The 22,105-nt window shown below is 39.1% G+C and overlaps 1 protein-coding gene across 2 annotated transcripts in view; it reads left to right on the top strand.

Moving 5' to 3' along the window:
• The first annotated feature begins 609 nt into the window (after positions 1-609).
• LOC121296381 (protoheme IX farnesyltransferase, mitochondrial-like) overlaps positions 610-22,105 on the top strand; it is a 42,064-nt gene continuing 20,568 nt past the window's right edge. For both annotated transcript variants that reach the window (XM_041221880.1, XM_041221879.1), the window contains exons 1-4: positions 610-734; positions 1,517-1,656; positions 2,013-2,334; positions 5,210-5,334. In XM_041221880.1, coding sequence (XP_041077814.1) covers positions 704-734; positions 1,517-1,656; positions 2,013-2,334; positions 5,210-5,334 — 618 coding nt within the window. In that variant the 5' untranslated portion in view covers positions 610-703. The remainder of the gene's footprint in view (positions 735-1,516; positions 1,657-2,012; positions 2,335-5,209; positions 5,335-22,105) is intronic.

The following is a 22,105-nucleotide window of genomic DNA, read 5'->3' as shown; positions in this document are numbered from 1 at the left end:
TCTAATTTATAGTTGATTCAACCAAGTAATGTCACATGTGGGTTGACTTTGGGGTTCTTCTAAGTTTTCAGTCCCTGATATGGGACGTCTTGCGTAATAACTAACAGCTCTTAGAATTACTGTACGTGAAGAGTTGTGAATATGCAAGTTAGGGGTGATAACATTTTGGCAATCGCTGCCTATGAAAACCACAGGCTGAAATGCATTGGTAGACAGTGTTATAAAACATTGAAATTACAATCCCTGGTATAGTATTAGAATAATGTAGTGGGAATTATAGTACATCACGACTGTAGCTATAGAAATTCCCTAACTGCGCCCAGAAAGTTGCATAATACACTTTATTTAAATTTGCAATACTTTGAAACGATCATGTTACACTTAGTAACGTACACGTATTTATAATACTACGTTATAAATGCGACTTTCTAATTCCCACTGTTGATAATTAACGTGGCCACACACATTTTATATACGCACGCAAAAAAAGTGTCATTTTAGAGGTGTTCATATTCATTCAAACATCTGCTCTCAAATAGCTCGGCGCTTACATGCAGCTGGCGCATGTCTCTTTAATTTCGCAGCACTATCGCACGGAAGGAAGTTCAGACCAGGAAGTTATTCTTTTCGGTGTCAGTAAAGATGGCAGCCCGCAGCATGTGAAGAGGACAGATTTGATACTAGGGCTTTTAGCTTCACAATCATGTACAACCAGCCATGCAGAAAGCTGACAGGTACGGACCCGGGACCGGAGACATGATGCACGGAGGGGCGTAACTAATCAGAGGCCCTGGAGCTCCGGGAGCTGAATATACTCCTAAAATTAAGAGCAATGTCAATTCTGTAATTCAGTATTCACTGACCTTCCCTCTCCAACCTTGAGGACGGGTTGATGTAATATTTCATTAATAGGTTATTTAAAATACATTAAAGTCGATCAATCATTAACGGTATTCAGGTACAAGTGATTGTTAATCGGGGATGTGTCAGATGCAATTTTAACCCGATCTTGTGACGTTACTTTCATTTAACTCCACCCCCTAATATTATTATTATTATTCCCGACAGCAATCTATATTGTAATAAAATGCATTAAACGATAACCGCCTATGTCGAGATATTAATTATGGATGGATATATTTTAGTGTCGTTAATACAGCAACTTATAATAGGGTATGAACGGACTATTCCAGCCTTGTATAAAGATTTACGGGATGCATAAAAATATATACCGTCGATTATTTAAAGAAAAACAAACGACAGTATTCACAAATGTTATTTTCAGGTACATACAGTATCATGTTATGCTTTCAGATAAAGCAAAACAAATAACAAGCGTTTTCATCTTATTGTTAGGTTACAGTGATCACAATGTTAGCAATTGCTTGAGGTAGTGTATAATCAGTAGAAGTTATCACATCAGGTCTTGCATTAGCGTTTTGTGTGTCACTATGCCATGTCTGAACTGTTCATACATGTTTGTCAAACTTTACATGACTGCTCCTCTATTATCTAGGTCTGGTAGGTGTTAGCATTCTCCAGAGTCTTGAAAACGCAGCCCAGGCAAGGCTTGTTTCCTGTAACCTTGTTCAGCAATGCAGATCCTCCCGCAGCAAATGGATTACCTTTCAACACTGTAACTTTCTCAAGCGCCAGGTGAGCTGCTCACTCAAGATGTATATCTACTAGCACCTGCTGTAATTTATTGGGTCCCATGCATAATGTATGCTGTCTGGTTATTCAGCAAATGGTACTGTGGACACTTTTCGTTAATGTTTATCAGTGTACGGCATTTGAGACAGGGGTGGCTTATTGCTTTTGTGTAGACATTTTCAGTAGGATCATTAAATAGAAAGCATAGTTAAATATATATTAACCATGAATAGTCTTCCTGTTACAATCTTTGTTTCAGAAAGTTGCACAACGAAGTATTGTTGGTCCTTTGGTGCCCACTAATACTGTAATTATACTGTAAATAGTAGTGTAATTATATGTGGGTTCTTTTGTTCTAGTATGTCACAAAAACAACCAGAGCCTGTCAGCGTGCGAAGCCAAAGCAGGAAGCACTGACCGCTCCGCTGGTGGAGCGGCATCAGCATTTACAAGATGAAACGGTTATTCGTCAGGTCCAGCAGATTTCAGAAATCGACCAACATCCTTCCAGCGTACAATCTGCTAAGGAGACTCCTACTCAGCATACAGAGGGGGCCAGCTCAGACGAGGATCCCTCCACTGCGCAGGAGTCTCAGGAGACCAGACAGTGGAAGGAAATCAAGGTGGTGCTTGGGGACCTACCAGGAATCTACGCGAGGCTGTCTAAAATCAGACTCACAGGTATGCTGAAACCAGGTTTCCTCCCTCACATTGCAAAGGCGGCTGGAATGTTATTAATCACAATTGTGAATCTTGTAGTCATTTAACCTCCAGTCAGTCGCAAGGTGTGGTACCCCAGGTTGTAAACGTTTAAGCTGTAAACAAAGATTCCAAGCGCTGAAATATGTTACTAAACGTTTATCTGAAAATGTCCGGTTTTATGGGGGTCTTGCATTGGTTTTCACTTTTTTTTTAATGAAAAAGATGAATAATTTCTGTGCATTGTAAACCATTGTAAACCATCTGTATCTGGAAATGAATGTAAAAATGTACACCAAAAACAAGTTCAATATTAAGATGGCTATGTATACCAAATCCACTCCATTTTTTTAAAGCTACTGATACCGATAATAATAGACAGTGCAGTAAACTAACAAGACACAAGGCCTATATTTAAACTGTTTTATAATTATAAATGTTAAACAATTAACAAATATCGTTTACTTACTGTTTTTATGACAAAAACAGGTAGTGTTTACTTGTTGCATTTACTTCAGAAAATGAATACAAAGGCTTCAGATACCTAAATTGTGCATATCTGCTTCATAGCATTTATTTCAGACTAGATCCCCAGGCTGAGGACTGAACCCTCACCCTCCTAATCCATTGACAACTGCAGCATGCCAGCCTGTCCCCTGGCTTATATAATAAATAATAATAATAATCTTTATTTTTATATAGCGCCTTTCATAGTGGACCACCATCACAAAGATACGAGACTGGGGTGTGTGAACTATGCATCAGCTGCAGAGTCACTTACAAGAACGTGCAAGTCACTCGGGGTCACACAGGGAGTCGGTGGCTGAGCTGGGATTTGAACCGGGTACCTCCTGGTTACAAGCCTGTTTCTTTAACCACTGGACCACACAGCCTCCTCAGCCATATGCAGAGAGTGAAGGAAACGGACACAGCATTTGTGTATAATGTATTGTCATAGAACATCAACGCTCATAAATCAGTGTAAAATGCGTGTTAATTGCCGCTCCAGCTGTATTTGTTAGAAGAAATTTATCTCACAGGGGGTCAGTCATTCCAGTCTATGATGTCACCCATTTCCTGCTCTGTTCCATCTTTCTCCCCACTCCCCCCACCCCACCCCAAATTACTAAAGTTCCCTAATTCTACATAAATAAATTATCATGAAGCACTCTGCAAGGCTGTTAATTCAAGTCTTGTATTTGCTGTTGAACGATTGGTTTCTAGCGCAAAGATTAATGGATCTCCAAACCTGTAAATCAGAAGGGTTGTCTGTTTTATTCTCTCTGACATGACTGTAATAGAATTTTAGTTTTTTTTTTTTTTTTTTTTATAAGTCACTTAAAATGTCAAGAAGCTGCTTGGGGTCTGATAAATGTTTTAACGGTCAATATACACAGCCACTGACCCCTGGAATTGTTTAAAGTCAGGCTTACAGAGGCAGAAGTTATAGGTTATTCATTATGTTATACCCAACTGTTAATTTTCCAGGCAGCTTATACAGTACTTCTTACGTAGAAACTATTGATCCAAACATTGTCTGTTTGTTTTTCTATTTGCTAAGATATATCAATTTGCCTATTTGTCAGACAGCCCATTTCCAAGTGGCTGTCTGATAAACGATACAAACAAACAAAAGCATGTGCATTATCATGTTTGGAACTTGACACTTGATACAAGCTTTGCAATCCATCACATTATTATTATTATTATTATTATTATTATTTATTATTATTATTATATTATTATTATTATTCCTTACTTAACCCTCAAGGCAAAGTTTAAATTAAACCATGTACATACAATTTTGGGTCTCTGTTTCAGAGCACCAAGGACCAGGCAATGATTTACTCAGTCACAATATACTGAAAGACATGCTGAAGCAAAGATGACAAGATGTGGGTTAAACCGAAAGCTGTCTAGTTTGTTTGAGCTGTGTTGAAGGATTCTTGGCTGAATACAATCATTTATGGCTAAGAAGCAAAATTATCTCATTGAGACACTGCAGAAAAAAGCTACTGAGCGCAGACGGTGGACATAAAGTGTTTGCTTGCTAAATGCTCCACTAGAACCTTATAAACCCAACATAAACATGTTTCCTAAAATGCAGGTTTTTATGCAAGGGAATGTGTTGCAGGGAGCAAGTCCTTCATATCCCAAAGTCTGTTGTAAAATGGATAACATCAGAAAAAGAAAAAGGAAATTATCTGGTCCAATGCTAGATATTTGAAAGACCAAATCCTTTCAAATGGTGAAATAGTATTTCCTATTTGGCCAGTGGCAGCTGACTGGCAACATCCACATCTAATTTTCAGCACACACGTGCAACAGAATATCACTGGAATCATGTTGCTTATGTATTCTTTGTACAGTCAAAATCAGAATCTATAGGTTTATGCTTTTAAAATAATGATTTTGCAAGCAGTTTGTACATGTAGGTTTAACCACTAGATCTGTTTGGCAGAGTAGTTCCTTTATTTGTTTTTGACGCGTAGGGATTTACCATCCCAGAGCACTCCTTTTAGAATTAATTCCAACTGAAACGATATTGGATGGCTTTTTAACCTGTGACCTTACAATCCTAAGTTATGTCTACGAAGCCATTTGACTGGGATCCAGGATCCCCCAAGTACCCCACACATGCACACTAAAATAAATAGATGCCTCTCCCAATATTGATTGATGAGGAGCAAACAGCAGTTGGACTGCATGTGTTCACATAATCCAGATGTATATTTTTAATTTCTTTGTGAATAGGTAACCTCCAGGTGGTATTATCTTTCATTTGTTTTCCTTTATTACTTTGCCAATTTGATGCCCCTAATTTGTACCCTCTGTGTTTTTCAACTGTGTTATCTAGCCTTGGTTGTCATGACTGCATCAGCTGGCTATGCTATGGCTCCGGTAACCTTTGATCCCAGCTGCTTCCTCCTTGCTTCCCTGGGAACGGGCCTCGCATCCTGTGCTGCCAACTCCATCAACCAGGTCAGTTAAGTTCACACTCACCCAGCAGGCTGGCGAAAGCTGGCATCTACCAGGCTCGTACACAGCCGTTTATGACATGCTCATGCACAACAAGGTTGCTGATTGGTACTGTTCCTCGCCAGTGCTGGGATGAGTGGGTCATTAGGGTTAGGAGTATGGATCTTTAATGATACAGGCAGATTCACTGTGGGAAATTGGGATGTTCAACTGCCTGTGATGCCATCAAAAGTTGGAAGGAAGGTGTGGTTTAGAATGTTCAGTCAGTTATAAGGGGAAGTCGGTCACAGTTGGTGGCAGAGACACATACTGTAACCTGCGATCTTTCAGAATATCGCAATTGAAACTTGGCTTTTTTGAGCCTTTATTCTCTGGGTCTGGGATCTGTTTATAAATAACATATAAACAGAGGTGTACTCAGTTGATCTAAGCAATGACTGATCTTACTACCGCTATTGCAGTACTGACAAATAAGATCTCTTAACAGTGCAAATTAGCTTATTTAATGTATTTCTTTCTGCAACAACACATACAAGTTCTTATTTATTTAAATGGCGGGTGGTCCACTGTCCAAAATAGTATTTTTAGTGACTCTCCTACGATTTCAGCATTCGAAGACATTGAACAAAAGACATCTATTCGAAACGCTTGTCATTGCAATTTATTATTTCTAATATTCATCAGTACTGAGTGATTAATAGTTATGGAGGATGGTATTAGCATCATACCCATTGAGTATGTCCCAGACTGTGTCTCATTGCAGTCTGTATAGCTGATCGTCCAGGCTAGTGTCCCCTGACATTTAAGCATGCATATTGTTACACATCTATTATTTTTAATGGCATCTTTTCATAAACTATATGCATTTACTGTAGTCTTTCACGACAGGACTATCCAGTTGTATTGTTAGCTTGTATGGTACATTCCGTCGTTCCATTTTTCCATTATTAAATCCTTTTCTATAAATCAAACTCTGTTTGATTTCGTCTTCACATTTGTGTTTGGAGGAATGCACTTTGTGACTTGCCGATTATTAGATTTAGTGTCTTGACCGTTCCTCAGCCCTGCAATGAACCCCATTAAAAGCCACCGCTCTGTAATTTAGAGAAGGCGCTGATTACACAGCAGCCCCTTTGCTCTGGGCTTGTTTTGTTGCTCTGAGCGATCTTTTAGAATAATGCGCAGAGTAGCTTTGGCTGAAGAAACTGAGTGACATGGAAGTTAGCTATGTTTTGGAGAGCCTGTGGTTAACTTCAGTAAACATGTTCATGTCCGCCCTACCCCTTGAAGGTTTGTAGCGATTCAACATGTTTGATGTTGGTCAGCACAGTACAGTATATTTTATTTTACAGTCACAATTCAAGCAGTCTGTGCAAGTAATTGATGCTTTATGTGTTTGAAGTTTATGACAGCTAAATAATTGTAATTAGAATTAATTGGTTCTCTGTCTGATTAGGCACCACAATAATGTGTGCCTGCAGTTTAAGACACTTGCTTTAATTATAAAAAAAACACAACCTTTTTTTACAATTTTGCTTGCTGTAGTTCTACCATGTCTTCAATTACTTTTCGCTCACATAGCCAGCTGCATGCAAAAGAGCTTGTCATGCCTTGCTGTAGTGTACATAGGGAAATATCTGCAGCATTACTCTGGAACACCCAGTAGTACTCCAGCAACTACATGGTGCAGAGTCCATGTTCAAGAGCAATGGAAATCGCAATTCTCATTCCGCAACACATTTCTTTCACCCTGTTTTTTTTCCCTTCTTGTTTTGATTGTGGTGGTTGCTTTAGGCAAGCAAGTGGATTTGCCTTTCATCTCCTAGCTGGCGCACAGTGCTTTTTAGAAACATTGGGTTAAGGTTAAGGTGAACCCAGAAGTGCCTGGTGTATAGGAGCTCTAGTGTGAAAGGGTGGGTGGATGATGTCATTTACAGGACTTGATACACAGAGGAATGCAGCAGTAATGGAGACCTGTCATTGTTAATGTTGACTCGATAAGCAGTGTTTGATGCAAGCTTTGATCTCTCAACAGGCAACTTTAAACAGCGCTCAGTCAATGGGGTACAGTTTTACCTAGAAATATGGGATGACTGTAACACAAAAGAATTTCAAATAGAAGGGAAAAAACTAACAGCAGGTCGATGTGAACTTGGGGAGGCGAGGTAGTTACTATGAGCTGAATGATGACTTGTGGATGTTCCTGTTAGTATTGGTCTTGCAGTCTTTCCTGCAGGAAAGGATTAGATTCAGTTACACATTTTATTGGCAACCCTTTAAATAACACGGCCGCTTTATTGAAGATTGGATGCTGGTGACTGGCCAAAAGGCTTCAATAAATTATTATCTGCTGCTCATGTCGTGAATCCATTATGTAGTGTCAGTGTTACTTGACCTGACGTGGTGAGGTTTAGCCACTTAAAATACCCAGCACTATTTTTATTTATTTATTTATTTATTTATTTATTTTTAACCAGAACTACTCACAATGTGGCTCATAGCGCATTCGTCACTGACACCCACTTCCTTAGAGATTGTTGTAGCATTTCAGTCATTCTATATTGGGTGGAAAATACAGTAGCTTGGAGTCTTAAAATCGCTGTAAGACCTGCTTGTATCTCTGTCCAACACTGCTGTAAAATTGTAGAGAAAAGCATGCATGTTAGTTAAGAAATCTTGTCTGAAATTTAACACCGAAAGTGGATAGTGATGACTGATGGGATTCTTTTAAATTCTCGCTCTTCCTTCCCTCTTGTGCTATATAATATAGATTCACATACACAAGAATTTCCAAATAGTTTTTTATGCACACAGCAGCTGATGGATGTCACCTAACACATAATTAAAAAGTTTGCTTTAGGCTATCTGATCTGAGTAACGTTGGTCAGTAACGTACAGCACATCTGATAGGACTGCTGCTGTCTTTCTTAAAGAGCAAAAGGATAGCACTCCCTGTACCTGTGTAATTCATCTGAACACTTTGTTCTTTGCGTTTCTTTAGATCTCATGCCAGGTTTTGTTGAAAAAGAAAATAAAGAGCAGACTGGGGGGGATGATCAAAACGCTGGGGTTAGTTTAGGATTTTTTGGATATAAAAAGGAAGTGGGGTCTGCCTCTGTGCTCAGACACAAACTGCACACCCCCTGGAAATTCTTTTATGTAATCAATTAAAACATTGATGTCGGGGGTGGGGTGGGCGAGCCACTTTCATGGAAATACATCCTGAACGAGCAACACAGCCAAGGCTGTCGTTAGCCCAGGGGAAAGCCCACAGACTTACTTTTATAAATGGATTAGGGTTGAAAGCTCAGTTAAGAGGAGGCTTCTCTATTTCTTGTGGGGTCCTGCTTTTTTTTTTTCTCTTTTAAGCAACAACAACAACAACAACAAACAATATACAGCAGGGCTTGTTTCCAAGAACTACAGTATGCGCAGAATAAAGGAGTAAAAGCATAATCCTTTTTGTGGTGTTTTTGTTTATTTCGTTCTCTAGGGTTAACAGCCCACACGTTTTTTTTTTTTTTTTTTTTTTTTTAATGCATTAAGCCGACCAGCTTTTTCTTTTATGATTCACAATGACATGATGTTGAAAGCTCTGCATTTTGTTTGTGGTGTGGCAAGGCTGCCTCTCTTCTGTCACATGAAGGCCATACAGTGACTCGGTGTCTGAGTGAAGCCTGGAATCCAGACTCTTCTACTGTAGCACTGGGTGCATGGCATTAGCTTTTTTATAAATTAAAAAAGAGAAGGACATTTGTGTACGGTTTACTCTAGGCAATAAGATAATCGCTGGCAATTCTTTTATTAAATGCTTGTGGAACTGTATTTGTTAGGTTGAGATGAATTGATACGTTTTCAGGTCCCGGTAATGTATAGACTGTCAGCATTAATATACCACAAACTTTTTCATTCACAAACTTGTAAAATATATGTATGTATTAAAAAGAAAGTACCTGCAATAGCAGTCGAATTTCTCCAACAGAAGAATATTCTGAACAGGCGATGCTATTTTCAGTGTGAGTCTTTTGTTACATCGCATATCACCAAAATAAGTTTAAAAAAAAATAAATCTTCAAATAAATGAACGAGTTATTCGCATAAGTTAACTGCGGTTAATTGACAGCCCTAATATAGCTCTGAGATAAGGCAGTCACTTTTCTGTCAAAATGTGCAATTCCAGAACCTGAGCACCACTTTCATGAATTTGAGGTGCGTGCTTCCTAACACCACTGTATGGTCTTGTTAGTTCAAGCTCACTGTGCACACTGTATGGTGATGGGACCATTTATTATTTACAATGGAAAAAATACAATGTTGGGACCATTCCAAATATCCTTGAGGACAGGAACACAACGTTGTCGGTACATCCATGTTGCAAAAGCTCTGTGACTCAATGACTTTGGCAGAATAGCACTTATTCCGCTGAACAACAATAATATGATAGAGAGGCTAAATGAAGCATATAGCTGTCATTAATATATAAAGACCTGCTCATGTAACAAATAAGCAAAGTGCTCTTTTTGGTTCTGTGAGCATTGGAGGCACAAACCTGATCATTAGCCAGATGTGTTGAATCTTATCACCTGACTGACAATTAGAAGTAAGTACGCGTATTGAATGATGTAGCTGTCTCGTTCAACAAGACTATTTTTGTGCACAAAATGCTTGAACCATTTCCGAAAATGTTTGGTTGCCTGCTACAATAAAAGACCACTCCCAAACTAAATGGAGTTAGCAGAACTCCCAGCTGAAGCCAGATCTTTTGCATGTCGTGTAATCTGTTGGTTTAGCAATTGAAGAACAGGTAGATGCTGATTTAAGCTGTGCAGAGAGAAGCTAATAAAAGCTGTGTCTTTATCGAAAGCATTCATAGCCTAAATGCACAATTATCTTTCGCAGAATTGTCCCTTGCATGGTGCTCTAATTATAACATTATATAGTACGTGATAAGCAGTAGTTTTGTGTTACCATGGAAAAATATTTTGTGCTGTGATTGGGATTATTCAAACCTTTTGGACATGCAATGGGATGCATGCTTTACAACAGCCCTAACTATGCCTTTAGGAGGAATTTACTGACTGTAGATTCCGCTGATATTCCATGCATAGTATTTTTTTATTATTAAGAATTTACAGTTTCCTTTTTTTTTATGGAGAACAGGTGCCAGGTCCCCAGAGAGTATACCGCGGGAAATAAAACCTACAAAAACATGTCCGATCCTTTCCATGAGGTTTCTGTCTGTCTGCCTCTTTGCCCATGTATATTGTTATCTGAAGTCCCACCAGCGTGTTCAAACACCAATGCATTTTATATGATCCCCTGTCTTTCGAGTGCTGTAAAATGTCATTACGTCCGCAGCCTTTTATTTGTAGCAATTTTGTTTTAAAAAAACCCCAAAAACTTAGGGCAATTAGCAGCCATTTAGGTTAGTGATTAATTGGAAATTGAAATTAGCTTAAATAAATGGCAAGCTAATCAAAAGGGAGCTGCATTATTTTGAAGTGGTGTGGGGTCCCCTATATTTCTGAGGTGTGAAGCACCCCTTTGTTCTCGATATATTCCTCAGAATTTTGTTGAGAGATGTATCTCAGAGTCTTGTACACCAAGGTGTAACCATTAGTCTGTCCCAATGCAACACAGCTATTAAAAGATTTAGCAGCAATTCAAACTGATGTATTTTTTTTATATACAGTCGCGGATCTGTGTTGCAGGTGAGAGGAGACGAGGAGTGGTAGTTAAATATTTATTTCTTAGGCATGTTGTCTACACTGCAAGCAGAAGAATAAGGAGGTGTGTTGACTTCGGTTTCGTTGTTGCCACACCAGTCTTTTTTTCTTGATACTGAGCCAAGGCATATGTAATTATCCTATTGAATCAAATATCAAACCACATTGAGATGCTCGCTGTAGAATTTTAATTGCCTCTTCGAGCTGATACTTGATCCCAAACCCAAATAACCCGGCAGGAACGTGAAGCAGCTGGAGCTCTTTCATGAGGCACTTCACGCCCTGCTGTCCTCCGGTTGGCCACTTACACCCATGTGACTGCCAGCGGAGGTTAATGCCGGGGACCCCGGGGGGTTCGCTGAATGAAAAAACAGACGTGGTTCGAAGAATTTTCAGTGTATTTCATTTCTGAGAAAATGAAAAGTATGTGGAAAGTTTTGCTGTGAGGAAGTACTTGAATATGTGAAACTGTAGAAGTAAAAAATAAAAAAATAGATACAAATAATAATAATAATTATATATATATATATATAGAGAGAGAGAGAGAGAGAGAGAGAGAGAGAGAGAGAGAGAGAGAGAGAGAGAGAGAGAGAGAGAGAATCACCCAATTGATATTCTGAAACATTTTGGTTCAAACAACACATTATAGGTGGATTACAATTTGTTACAGTATTTATGCTCTAATGCTACTTAGATTGGCAAAGTTGTAGTTCAGCTTACAATCCAACTGTCTGGAACCATGTTTTGAAATAGTATTGGGAGCTGACCAAACCAGCATTCCCAGACCCTGGTTATCTAATCAAGGACTGTGAAACCAGCCAAATAATCTGTATTTATTTAGGACAAAATTATTGCTGCAATTTTTTATTCCAAAACCCTCTAAATGTTATGAGCATTAATTTCTAAATTACAGAGCAGCTTCTCATTAGCTAAAAAAATGTAACAAGTTACTCCAGTCCTAGGAGAGCTGAGTTTTTTTTTTTCCTCTTGAAAACAATACAGTGGAGCTGATAAAAAGAGAGGTGGTATTTTCTAATATTATCATGAATTGAAGATGTAGCCTGGGCTTCTACAACCAGCATCATCTTAACTTCCAGTGTGTGATGCAATTTATAAAATAATCCTGGATTTATAAAAGAGAAGGTCCCTACAATGCCTTAGCTGAACCTTTTGTACTTGTGGACTGCACTCGGCTAGCGTTGCTCATGGACTTCACCTCAACACAGGCACCTCTGCAAGTGCCATCAGCTGTAACAGTATCTCACATAACACCAACCCTCTTTATGCATCTTCAAAGACAATAACTTGTTCAATCTGCATGTATCTATCCCCTAGTGGAAACTAACTACAGTGTATACAGTTTCAAACAGTATAGAAATTCCTGACTTATCACATCAGCTCGCTCTTCACAATGCTTTGAGAGTCAAAGAGCAAGCGACTCTACCTCAGCGTGGCATTTCATGTCGCCGATACTTAACTGTTTTCATCTTGGAAATTCTCCCTTTTTATAGGTTTTCTGAGCACTGGCCCTAGCCGTTCATTTATTTTAATAGAACTTCACGTGCTGGGAGGATGCCTATTGCATGTGGCTCTGGTCAAACAACTGATCTCAACCTAAACACTGGAAAAAGACAACTACCCAGGGGAGACATTAAACCAGCCTTGTGTATGCAGGCTGTGGAATTACTATTCTTTATCTGAAATAATATTAGCTGACCTGGGCGTGAGAGGCTTTGATCTGATAGACTTGTCCTTCTCGGCTAATTATTGGTAACTTTATGCACAGTGAGTTTGTAAGGCATGACTTTAACCCTGTAATGCCCATTTCTGTTTTGACATATGCTATAGTGCATATTATGCTATTATGTTTTAAAGCCAAAGTTTTTCACATGCAATACATTGTGTTGCCGGACAGAATAAAAAATGTGTTTTGTAAAAGAAACAGCTTAGGCATTCCAAGGTCTTCTCTGTGAGATTCCCAGCATTGTTTTTACAGAGGGGGCTGAGCTGGTTACACCAAGGCTAATACAATTATTTTAGTTAGCAAGAAACACCTCACAATTATAATGAAACAGTGGTGCTTTTTTTCCTAGTTCTTAGCCTTTTTGCAATGGCTTTATTCCTCTCCCAAATTGTGTTTGATTCAAAATAGGCCACAGCTCCACCTGGGGGGCCATTGCAGTATGCTGTACATCTAAAGGAAAGAGTTTTTAACAGTTGGGGTTTTCTCTGATGTGACGTTTCAGGGACAAAACCTTCTTCCCAGGGTTAGTGTATAAAAACATCTTAGCCCATTTGCCAGCCTGCTAAAATTCCAATTTAGTGAAAAAGGCACAGCTGGCAAATATTTTTCTGTGGCTCAGCAGCATCCAGGGACTTTCTACTGTGTGGTCTCTTTGTATTTTAACTGTGGTTACAGGAGAGGGAATCGTAAATGAAGCTGCGTTTTAAACACCTGGGAGAGGGCTCAACAAAAGCAAAGTAATAAACAAAGTGTGAAATGTGCCATTAAGTTTATGAAACACCTTCACAAAGAAATTAAATATCCAGGAAATTATTGTGGGTGTCTAATAGGCAAAACTGCCTTAGGCTTGTGTAATCTTGTGTAATGCTCACAGATTTAGTTTTCAAAACCAGTGCAGTTTTAATGTGGTGTAATACAGTAAGGAGCTGTGACAGAAAGACAGTGATTCTTGGTGGTAAATTTCCTTCCCGACCTGTGAGGGCGCTAAGTAACGGGAACAGAGTACCCTGGACTGCTTGGCCTGACACTTTGTTTCTAGGTTTAAGTCGGTCATTTAGAAAAGGGGTGGAGCTTCAGCACATTAGCTCATCGACCAGGAAGGGAAATGATGTGGCAGCCGCGGATTGGAGGAGCGTCTGCAATCGTTTACCAAGGGGTCATGAATGACGGTATAAGTAGGGGACGGAGCGACGCAATCTGTTCCTTTGTTTTGGTTTATGAAAAAGAATCCGGATGGACCTGTGTTGTGTGTAACTGTTTCGTGAGTGTTTGTTTTGTCTAATTGTTACTTGTTGTTAGAGACAGCTAACACGTTCCGGAGCAGTTGCCAGAGGCCAGCACAAACCCGGACCAGCACTGCACTTGTATCACAAATAACTGTATTTGCACCTCAAGCACTAATTCACGCACTACGAACTTGTGTGTGTGTGTTTTGTGTTTCATGTGGGGGTACAAGTAAGTAATACACCGCTGTATTACTTACCAGCATTATTATTTACTGTATGTTTTTCCATCAGGCACTGGATGTACAAACCCATTAAACAATATTGCATCTGGATTATAATTGTCTGTCTGTAATCATTGGTCACCTGCACCTGCACACTGTTAACCACTTTGCCACAGGTGCCCAGTCCACCTGTGGCATATTCACTGTGCTGTACAAGACTACATTCTGTATTTGTTTGTTCGTCAGTGGTGACATCAAATACATTTTCCAGCTCTGTTTCACATCGGAAGATGCACTTTACATGCAGTTTAGCCAAAAGCAAGTTTAAGCTGATAAGGTGGCATCAATAGACCTGGTGTTCATTTACAATCATGCACTCAAAAGTTAAATTGCTAATACAGTGTATTCTGCTAACCGGAAAGCCACAGAAGAACGCATGTTAAATCTAAACATCAAACGTCTAATTGGCCCAGGCATGTGTATTACAGCGTTTCTGTATCCACTTTGAGTTCGGAATTGTCTGCTATTGATCACGTTTCAATCTTTTTTAAACAAGAAGAGTGGGTGAAAGAGTCTGGCTAATTACATTGCAGCTGGCTGCTTTTCATGTAGGAAATGAAGTGAAGACACTGTTGTTCCAAATACTTTGAGTGTAAAGATGCATTGATAAACCTGCCAGTCACCGCCCTCGGGGGAAACATTAGCGTTGGATGATCAGTAGCGTTGATCACTACTTGATATCGTATTATCCAACGCCTGTGACAATCAAGGGAAACCAGACCTCATCTATAGCCCACTGAAATGTTTCTTCATTGTAATATCAGCATGGAATCCCCTTAAAGAGAAGCTAATTTAATAAAGAATAGCTTGAGGTTCTAAAATACATCAGTTGCAACTTTTGATATTCTGCTTTTCATCCCTGTCCTGAGTTGGACCAGCCTAAATTCAATCTGTGGATTACTATTTGCATCATGGATTGTGTGCTGGCATGTTTGTTCTGCATACACTGTGGTTATACTGTGCCCTGATGGGTGGGTGGGTGCATGCGTGTGCTTCAACCTTCTTTCTACAGCCTAAAAACTATAATCTCTACCAGAAGGTACAAGCTATTGAGATGTTTTTCCTATTAAACTATTTTGTAAGTCTTAAGCAAATGCCGGCATTGTTCTAATGCGTTATCACACTATTGAAAAGGTGTGAAGTGATGGAAATGAGGAAAAATTAAGTTAGAGTAAAACATGCACACTTGGCTCGTTGAAAAACAAGCGCAAAATTGCAAAATCCTGGGGATATGATAAAGCTTGTGCAATTCCATTACATTTTGTGGGTGCTTTGGAGTCAGCAAGTTTATAAGGCAGCCAAAAATTATTTTATGAATCTCCGTAAATGATTTTTTGCTGTCTTCATCTGGCACTTAATTGACTTAATTTAAGTGATGTGGAAGGAGATTTCACAGATGAGGAAAATGACTTGTTTGCTGGAAGATGCAAGTTGTGTCCTGGGCACACTTATCTGACAACCCACCAAGATTACTGCTAAGAATATTAAGATGTAAATACAAAGTAAGATGCTGGAAGAAAACTACACACTGAGGTCTAACGTGTAGTGTAAGGTGATATGGGTGGATTTAGACACCCAAGATTATCTTTATCTGTTTTATGATCAAAGGTGTCTGTCTTGACATTCCTCTGATGGCTCTCTTCTGTGATGTGTCTCTTGACTAGTGTGCGTTAAGAGTTCCTGCCCCGCTGCTTACAAATTTCTTCAAAGATGTAAAATTAAATAAGAGCTTCAGAGTATCGCTTGTAAACGCACAGGTTTGACAAACAGCCACAGGAACAGATATAATTACAGGCTTCAGCAATCCAGGGGAAAACATAAATGCTTTTAAAATGACTTTGTAGGCAACTTCCAATTACTGTCAATAGGAGGATATGCGACACTGTTCATCCAGTTAGGCACAAATGGTAATGCTGGATGTGGAATGAATTTGTTAATTAAAACTTGCAGCACCTGTGATATTTTTCACCAGAAAGTCTGGTTAATTTTAAGAAAACAGAAAAGGAATTTTCCATGAAAAGAAAGGGAGAAAAAAATTATCTTTTTTGCATACCTGAAAATAAACTGAAATGGCCCGCTGTACCAAAACGCACTTGCATACGCCCACACAAATTATGCATAATTCAGTGTTGCGTTACTTAATGTTTTAACTGTATTGTGTTATTCACCTTGTCTATGAATAAAGTGAAAAAGAAACTAGTCCAATTTTACTCTAGATTATCACTGTCTCCAGAGAAAACGGGTATTGTCTAGAGACGAATGCATTTGAAATCTCTTAATAATTATGAACATTTTTAATTCAGATGTAATTTCCTCCTTGCTTGAATTGTAATCACCTGCTGTGGGTGCAAAGGCCCTTTCATTAAGAATGTCCGGGTGTGCTTACAAGCTTGCTAATGCTTTATCATTACGACTTGTTTGACTCCCCTGGTGTCCTAGCACCTGAGCTGGTATTTGAACCCCTGGATCCCCTATACCCACGTTGCTATACAATGTAAGCCATGCTAATTCTGTAGGCTCCTTCAACGATTTGGAAACCGGCCCCAGGACTGTGAATTTCCATCTCATCTGAATGAAGTCACCTTTGTCGGCACAGTGCTTCCACTCACGCTGAGCTGGACAGGTGAGGCAAATCGGAGATTTAAAACCAGCCTTCCACCAGCACCCTTCGATACAATGAGCGTGATCATGCAGGTTCAAGCACTCTGGCTGTGTCGTGAACCTGGTTTAGTGGAGACTGATCATTCCTTTTTTTAATCTGAGCGAGCTCTGGGATTTTCTGCCATTCTTCAAAATGTGAAACTTAAGACTGTAGATAATATGGTGGCATGAATCAGATTGGCTGGAGGTGATAGCATTACTAACTGCCCATTATGGCACATTAGCATTTGTATGTCAAAAGTTCAGATCGCTTTGTTTATGTAATGAAAATGTTTTACATATTTTTATTTTACTGTTGCTGTAACTTTTTTTTAAAAATTGTGTCTTTTACAAATCCTGCCAATTGTCAAGCTATGTAAACCATATTTTTTTCTTAAATTGTGAAGTAAAAAATAATAATAAAAAAAAAAAAAAAATAAATGCCGACAGCATTCATACTTTTGTTTATAAATATTAGAGCTTATTACTAAAAATTATATATGTATATATTAAAACCTAAATAAAAGATTATTAAAAGACAGATATTGGTGCTAAGCCAGTTGTATTAAACCCAGTCTTGGCACGTATGGTTATTGCATAATTAAAATGTTCTCTTTATAGGGGTCAAGGGCAATGTCTTCATACTTCATTAAATTGGAGGGCAAGGACAGGACTCGGCATGGCACTGGGAGCTTTCGGGCCCCTTAGACTGGCGTCCAAATCTCCTTTGTTCTGGTGCCCAGGTTTGACCAATCAACATTTGGCTGAAGCCAAAAGCTGCAGTGTAAGGTCACTCATTCTGTAAACCAGATGCAAATTTGATGGAAATTGGGGAACAGGTCATGGTTGTGTCTGCTGGTTTTTAAGAAACCCCTCTGATGGATTGAGTAATTAAATAATCCAAGATGGGCTTTTGAGTTACCCTTTTGAGTTACAGAGCACAGATGTCCTTCGAAGATGGACCGTCTATCTATGATTTTGTATTCAGACAGTCAGAACCCAGTTTAGTGAACATGACCAGTAATGAAGTATCAATAAATCTGTTGGAATGCATTTTCTTTATTTCTTATTCTTCTTTAAAACGAGAACCATTAGGTAATTTGCAGGCCTGTGCTGTATAGAACTTTTTTTTCTGAATGGTGAAACCAGTATGAAGATGGAGTCTTGCAAATTTCAACATTTGTAGCAAGCTGAATGCATGTTACTTTTAATTGGGGGGAGGCATATGTTGTCTTAGGGAATAGACGCTAACCTTACATACTGTAGTAGGTCAAAGTTCGGCACAGCTCTGGGCTTGAGCACAACACTGTTTTATAACCGTTTACTCCAGGGTAAAATTTGCAACATTTTGTTCTGGATGAAAGCAATTAGGTGGATTTCAGAATCCATAAATTAATTTCCTGAGTTGTTTCTCACTATTATTTTGGATGACAGTTTAATTTTCCTTTCACCAAAAAAAAGTTGTGGAAGTTGTACACTGGAGTATTAATCAACTTTCTCAAAACTTACCTTGAGAAGGATGGCAGGGTGGGAAGGCTGCCTAAAATAACTGGAAAGTGCCATTGTGAAGACTGTGCGTGACGACGGCCAGAGATTCGAGGGACCTGAGGGAATGCTGAATTAATGTAAAGAGCAGTAAGAGAATGATTGATGAAGTGTGCTCCATGCTTGCGTTCATGGATAATTTCCACTGCTTCACCAGTTTGTGATGGGCTCGCTGCAGGTGGAATCAAGTAAATATTTAGAACAGTCTTTCTGTAGCGGGACTTGAAGGCAGCTTAGTCCCACAGCAGCCATTCTCAAGCTTTTTAGACCCTTAGTGAAACTGTAAAAAGTTCCAACAAGCCTCATAGATCACTAAACCATCAGGAGTGCTGAAATTGCAGGAGTGCCTCAAACGTTAAAGCTGAAATAGAGAACAGGGATGGCAAAGGGACACTGTGTAGCAGTGTTTGAGCCACTTCTCATTTTAATCATCCAAATGGGTTGTCATAAACAATTTAGGATATTCTTACTGATGTCATGCTGTAATGTTGTTTGAAGGTACTCCTCCCTAAACAATGTAAAGTCTCATGTAGATGGGCACACACACAGTTGTGGGTGATCTTTGAGGACCATTACCTGTTTATTTCTGCTTCTCTTGACATCTCCGTTTCCATCTTTCAGATGGCTGTACGTTTTCATAAGCTTCTTGAAAAATTGCAAACTGGCCAGCAAGACTGGCCAACATGAAGCCTACATTATCAGTCATGCAGCGACCGTATGTGTTTGTTGGTAGTGCTTATTTTTTCTCCACATTCGCTTCCTGGGTGTACGGCTCAGGTGGGGCTCGATTTTAAATGTAACACAGGAAGTGAATGTATAGCATGGAGGGAGTAGAAGTTATGGAAGTATCAGTTGGAATGCTACTGTCTAAGCTGCATTGTTGGAGCACATTGCCTGCAGGTAAGAACTCTGCTTTCTGGTGTTCGGTAACACATGGAAAGTCAGAATTTTGGCTTAAGCCATGCTTCTAATTTAGGGGAAAAAAAAAAAAAAAAAAAAAAGGATTTCTTGGCAAAGAGATTAATAACTGCGATTATCTGTCTTGTTTTGGATGTCTGAGTTTATTTCTTTCGGTTTGCCACCAACCATTCTTCCAAATAACTGGAGGTATTTTTGTGTGCTTGAATGTTGAATTGTTTGTTAGACGCCAGACTGGGATTGTTATCATTAGTGTAGCCCAGCCTTTATCATTGCTGCTTTGTGTTCAAGGCAATTGAAAGATGTCTGCTACAATACAATTCAGTTGGGGTTCGTTAGTAACCAAGCCAAGTATAAATTACAGACTGCAATCACAGTCTGAATTAATCCTAAATGTTCATACGCAACTTGGAACCACGTGCTTCTTCCCGTGGACGTGGAATCATTTTCTCTTCAGTCTAAAGCTGAAGGTATTCTTTGCTTTTAACTCTTTCCATATAAGTTGCTGGCCTATGTTGTAGACTCATTGCCTAGCAGAAAGGTTCAGTGGCTTAACAGGAAAATACCACAGAAAACCCCAGCAGGAGATGACCCTTTCCAGCAATGTAAACATAATGGCCACTGATACTGTTCCAAGAATGTGTTTGTTCATTCCATTGTGTGATGCCATTTGTATGTATAAACATATAATGTTGCCATTGTGGTCCCAGTGTACTAATGGACAATTCACCGCAGTTTTTCCTAAACAGACACGCGATTTAATGCAGTTGGACATAAGCCATAGAGTGAGATTTTATAAATATTTACTGTGGTCGCAGGCTAATTTGAAGGGTTTTCAATGGAGATGCAATTAGACTGAGTGCTAAGTCCCAAATGTAATAAAGTGATTTCATGTATGCTCATCTTTATTTATTTAAAGAATGTTTTGTATGTATGGTTTCTAATAATATCCCTTGAAGCTATAGGATGATAATCGTTTACGCTTCAATTGCTCATATAAATTGTACCAATATATATAAATTGACAACGTCATGGCGTTTTAAGATATTTACACAAACCATCTGTGAAACTTCTTCCATTGGTTTGACCAGATTTCAGTACGAGTTAACGTATTCACTTTTTAAATTGTATTTTCTGCAATAGCTATTTCCGATCATCATCAAAGCTACTGCTACCTAAATGCTGCAGGGGGTTGGTTAATTAATTAATTAATTAAACTAAAACAAGGCCTCAAACAATATGTATTTATTGAGTGATCTGTTTAATTGAACTTCAGAGAAATAGTATTTCAGTTCCCCTCCTTTTACTGTGGGAGAGAACAGGGGCATGACATCAATGTGAGAGAGACTGCAAACTACCCAACTAGAAAGTCACAACTAATAGCAGTTAAAATGTGATCCAAGATGATCGAAATAGATTTTAGCTGATGATGAAAAAATGTCATTAGTGTCCAGTACGAATGCACTTCCACCAGCAGTAGCAACTGCAGAGAGAGGACTGACTCAGCAATAGAAGCTTCACAGATAACGTGTCTTGCTTACTGGTGTGCAGGTGGTCTGCAAGGAATGAAATTCCTCTCTGCAGCTGTAAAGCACTCTGACAGTTTAGTCCTGTCATTCTGTAATTACTGGCTGCAGCCTGCATGACAGGCTGAAGGGCTGATAGAAGCCAGAGCAAAGTAGGACCACAAGAGCTGCATTGAAAAGTATCATGACACATCTGTCTTCACAAGAGAATCCAACCCTCTGCAGCCCAATAGCTCAACATCAAGCATCATGTCCTAACATGGCTTCAGTGAGACCAGTTACTTGCCGATTGAATGGCATGGTATGCACTGAAAATAAATCCACTCCATAGAAGACCATGCTATGCATGCTTGCTTGCAGCGATCTGCTTCTGAGCTGGCTGCTTCCAGATCACACATGCTGTCATGTATTGCTAGAAATTAATTCCCTTTGCAAACTTACAAAACCTTCAACCCTAGTCACCTTCAACCCTGTCACCATATTTGGGAAAGACAAGGTCATTTGGGAGGGTGCAGGGTCTGATTCTTGCTCCAGAGATATTTGTCTTCTGCAATACTAATTAAAAAGGAATAAATACCCAAACTTTTATATTAATTTTGAAAGAATTTTCAAATGTTATAAATGCATTAAAATCAGCTGGACGCTCACATGTTACATAAGACCGATTTGACAAACGTTTTGACTAGAAGTCTTTCTCAGTGTCTTCAAAATGTTTGTCATTGCATTTGACCTAAACCCACTTGAAAGATTCATTGTTTTCAAGGAGGTACCAAGCTTCTCTGCAGTCCCACGCTATATTTGATATACAAAAACGTCCTCTGTTATCTTCAGTTTTACCATTTGCAGTGTTTATACAATGCATTTTTTAAGCTCTTTAAGGAATAGTCTCCTCATGTGAACAGGAAGCAGCCTCTAAAACTCAGGGACTTGGTAAATAAAAGCTGTTTACTTGCGTGTGATAATTAGGAACTTATTTACTGCAGGCATGTCTTGTCCCTTTCTATTAAAAGCTATAATCTCGCATCACATATCTAGTCTGCTGGGAAGTAGTTAAAGGATGCAGACCAGTGATCATTTGACACAACACAGTTAAACACTATTGAATTTCTCATGGTCATTAGGGCAGCAAGAATTAAGACAAATTTCACATGTTGTACACACTGAGATA

Source organism: Polyodon spathula, chromosome 21 (genome assembly GCF_017654505.1).
Source record: "Polyodon spathula isolate WHYD16114869_AA chromosome 21, ASM1765450v1, whole genome shotgun sequence".
NCBI lineage: Eukaryota > Metazoa > Chordata > Actinopteri > Acipenseriformes > Polyodontidae > Polyodon > Polyodon spathula.
This window is presented reverse-complemented; position numbering and strand designations above follow the sequence as displayed.